The 3,740-nt window shown below is 38.8% G+C and overlaps 1 protein-coding gene across 1 annotated transcript in view; it reads right to left on the bottom strand.

Moving 5' to 3' along the window:
- Positions 1-3,389, bottom strand: part of LOC107105670 (dystrophin-like) — a gene marked incomplete at its 5' end in the record, with an annotated part of 24,448 nt that extends 21,059 nt beyond the window's left edge. The window contains one exon of the mRNA XM_015405666.1: positions 3,178-3,389. Coding sequence (XP_015261152.1) covers positions 3,178-3,389 — 212 coding nt within the window. The remainder of the gene's footprint in view (positions 1-3,177) is intronic.
- Between the last annotated feature and the right edge of the window lie 351 nt (positions 3,390-3,740).

The following is a 3,740-nucleotide window of genomic DNA, read 5'->3' as shown; positions in this document are numbered from 1 at the left end:
TCCCTTCCCCTCCCCACAACAGACACCCTGTGAGGTGGGTGGGGCTGAGAGAGCTCTGACACAAACTGCTCTTTTTCAAGGACAGCTGTGCCAGAGCTTGTGACTGACCCAAGGTCACATCAGCAGGTGCAAGTGGAGGAGTGGGGACTCAAACCCGGTTCTCCCAGATTAGAGTCCGCGCACTTAACCACTACACCAAACTGGCTGGGGCAAGTATGTGAGTAGTGGCAGAAAGTGGGGGACAGAGGCAGGCATGTGAGCCACAGTAAGCAGGAGGGAAGCCCCCCCCCAGAAGTCTCTGCCCTTTCCACTATCTTTTTTTATATATATAAATGTTTTTATTTTATTTTAAAAAGGATCTTAGATTTTGTGTAATTTATTTTGAGCCCTGCCACTTGCCCATAATTCTTAATCGTATCCAGTAAATTTATTAATGATGTTTTTGGTTTCTCAAGAATAAACACTAAGTCGTCCACAAATGCCAATAATTTGTATGTTTCATCTTTAATTTTTAGACCTTCAATTAAGTTATTACTTCTTACCGTGTCATTTAGTGATTCTAATGCAAATATGAACAACAATGGTGACATAGGGCACCCTTGTTTCGATCCCTTTTGAATTTCTATATTGTTAGTTAAATCTCCATTCACTATTACTTTAGGGTACTGTACTGTATAAAGGGCTTTTACCATTTTATAGAAGTACTGCCCACCTTCAGCTTTTTTCAATTTTTGTAGTAGAAATTTCCACGATAAGTTGTCAAATGCCTTTTCGGCATCGAGAAACAGTAACAACAATTCTTTATCTGGGTGGTCTCCATAATATTCTAGTACATTTATAATTACCCGTAAATTATTCCTCATCTGTCTCTTGGGAAGAAAGCCCATCTGATCTTGGTGTATCATTTGTGAAAGTACAGTCTTAAGTCTATTTGCTAAAATTCCAGCAAATATTTTATAGTCAGCATTTAGCAGTGATATGGGCCTATAGTTCTTGATATCACTTAAATCCGAGTTAGTTTTGGTAATCAAGGTGATTAGTGCCTGGTTCCATGACTCAGGGATTTTTTCCATTAGCCCTATTTTCTGGAGAGTTTCTTTAAACGTTAGACCTACCTCTTCCTAAAATTTTTTATAGAATTCCGCTGGAATCCCATCTGGACCTGGTGCCTTATTCTTTTTTTGTTTTTTGCTTCCGATAGCTCATACATTGTTATAGGTTCATTCAAAACCTTTCTCTGTTGTTCATTAAATATGTTCCTATCCTCTTCCAAATAACTTTTAATTAATTCTTAATTCCACTATCTTTTTCAATACTTTATCATGGGACTGACTTCATTTCCTGAGCAGTAAATTCGAAAATGGCATTCTTGGGAAAACAGAGGAGGGAAAAAAAAGGGGGGGGGACAACTCAACCCAAGATATGACTGTGATATATGAGGGTCAAGCTAACAAAACATACAAATATTTATTATGGTGTACACATTAGTAAAAGATAAAATAGGTTAAAAGCAATGATCCAAATAGACTCTTAAAACTTTTACACACAGAGCTGAAAGTTATACATATACAATTGATGGGTATATCTTATGACCAGTACACCATATACGTTTTGGCCCCTTAGGGCCTTCCTCAGTGGTCGATATTTACTATTGTAAAACAACACACATCCAGAAATAAATATATTTTAAAGAAAACTTTCTTTAGAGCCAGGTGTTGCTTTCTGAAATTGTCAATAGGGAGAGAAAAAAAGCTGAATTATTACATATCAAAGACACATATAAATGCACATGATAGTAAATTTAAAAATACCAGAAACATTTTGCTGTTGTTCCCTCATGTGATGTGTGATTGCTAAAAGTTTACATAGTAGGCCATGGATAATCTCTCATGGTAACTGTTCATGCTCTCCAAATTGTTCTACATCAAAATTGAAATTATATAATTGTTAGGATTTATAAATAGTATAATTATACAAATAATTTTTGGCCATAGAGTATTTAAATTAGCCAACCAACCTGGTAATAAATATCCAATGTGTCTGGAAGTGTGTCTCTTCCATCAAAGGTAGTAATCAAGTTGCATACTGCTAACGTTACATCAATATATAGTAGGACTGCAAGAGCACTGCTCTATGGGTGCGGTCAGACGGCGTGCTGGGAGCAGTTTAAATTGCTCCGGCCCCGATGCAGTTTTTTTTTAACCTGGAGAATCGTGATCACACTCACCTCCTTGCTCCAGATCCCTGCACAGCCACATTGCTCCCCACCGTCCACACGCGGGAGTGTGCGTCGGTGTTGTCTCTCTCTCTCTCTCTCAGTTTGGGCATGCGCACAGGCAGCCATTTGTAGAACTAAAATTTTCACACATGCGCAGAACAGCAATTTCCACTTCAACCTGACTGCTGTAACACCTCCCTTTAAACGTTTACCCCAAAAATGGCCTCCGTGAGATCTCGAACTCATCTAAATGCTAAAACTAGGCACTGTTTAAACATTGTTTCTAATAATGCAGTGGCGGAGCTCCGCCTATGCGCACACTGCCAACGTAAAAAGTGGAAGCAGCGGGCAGCTTTCAAACAGGGAGGGGGTTTAAACTGGAAGTGGCTCAACACCGGAGGCGCGATCACACGGGGGAAATGCAGCTGGAACCGGAGAATCAGGAAAACACCACTTGGGGACCTGGTATCAAAATATTCTGGGTTAAAGCAGTTTTGAGCTGGAAAGCAATGGCTGAGGATGGGAGGCGGATGTTGACTGTGTGATTGCGCAGATAAAATCCATTTCTGAGGCGGGACAAAAGCGGACTAAATGGCCCATCTGACTGCACCCTACATGTCTCCAAAGAAACAATACAAATGTAAAAGAGTTTTTTAGTGAACAGTCAGAATTTATCAGCATCTTTTTTACTGAGTAAATTATATTTTTGCATTCTCAGCCTGAGACATTGTAAATTAGTGAAAGAATGGGCTACATTACACTATATAACAGGTAAAAGAAGTGGTGAATGTGCAGAGGCTGGAATATGTTAGTGAAACTGGGAGTGAGTTAGAGGGATGATGGAATTCTTGTCAGGAAATTGCCCTTGATTTTATTCTAGCCATAGGGCGGTCCAATCAATGTTTGAAAATGTGTATACTTTACTGCTTTTTCATTTTTGTTCTATTTTCAGAAATTACCTTGAGTTCAGCATTCTGCCTTTTCAGTCCTTCCACAGTATAAGAAATCTCCTTCCATGACTCAAGCCTGGCTTTGGCACATTCTAGAACTTGCTCAGCTTCTTGCTTAGCTTCCAACCATTGTGCTGAATCTTTCAGCATTTCATGTAACTGCTGTCTTCTGCTCTGAAGGTGCCCATGTACTTCATCCCACTGGTTCTGTATCTTTTCAACTAGTGAGACACAAAGATAGACAAAATGTGAAGCCTTATATGCAAACCAGTGATATTTCCAATTGGAATTGGAATGATAAGTAATTAGGTTCCTAAGAGGAAAGTGAGATTGAAAGGCCTGCTCTTGAAATATCCAAAATTAAATTGCATGAAGTGTATTTTCACAATTAACCAAATTCCATGTACAATATCCACAGTTTAAAAATAGTGAATTGTCTAGAAGTATAAGTGAACATGAAGAATAATTACAGTGGACTTGAATTACAAGGAGAGGTGACTGCTGCACTTCCTGTATGACCCCTGTTTAGATTATTATCATTGCATTTTGCTAAAAACGAGTGTTTTAATAAT

Source organism: Gekko japonicus, unplaced genomic scaffold, assembly GCF_001447785.1.
Source record: "Gekko japonicus isolate JY-2015 unplaced genomic scaffold, Gekko_japonicus_V1.1 scaffold5330, whole genome shotgun sequence".
NCBI lineage: Eukaryota > Metazoa > Chordata > Lepidosauria > Squamata > Gekkonidae > Gekko > Gekko japonicus.
This window is presented reverse-complemented; position numbering and strand designations above follow the sequence as displayed.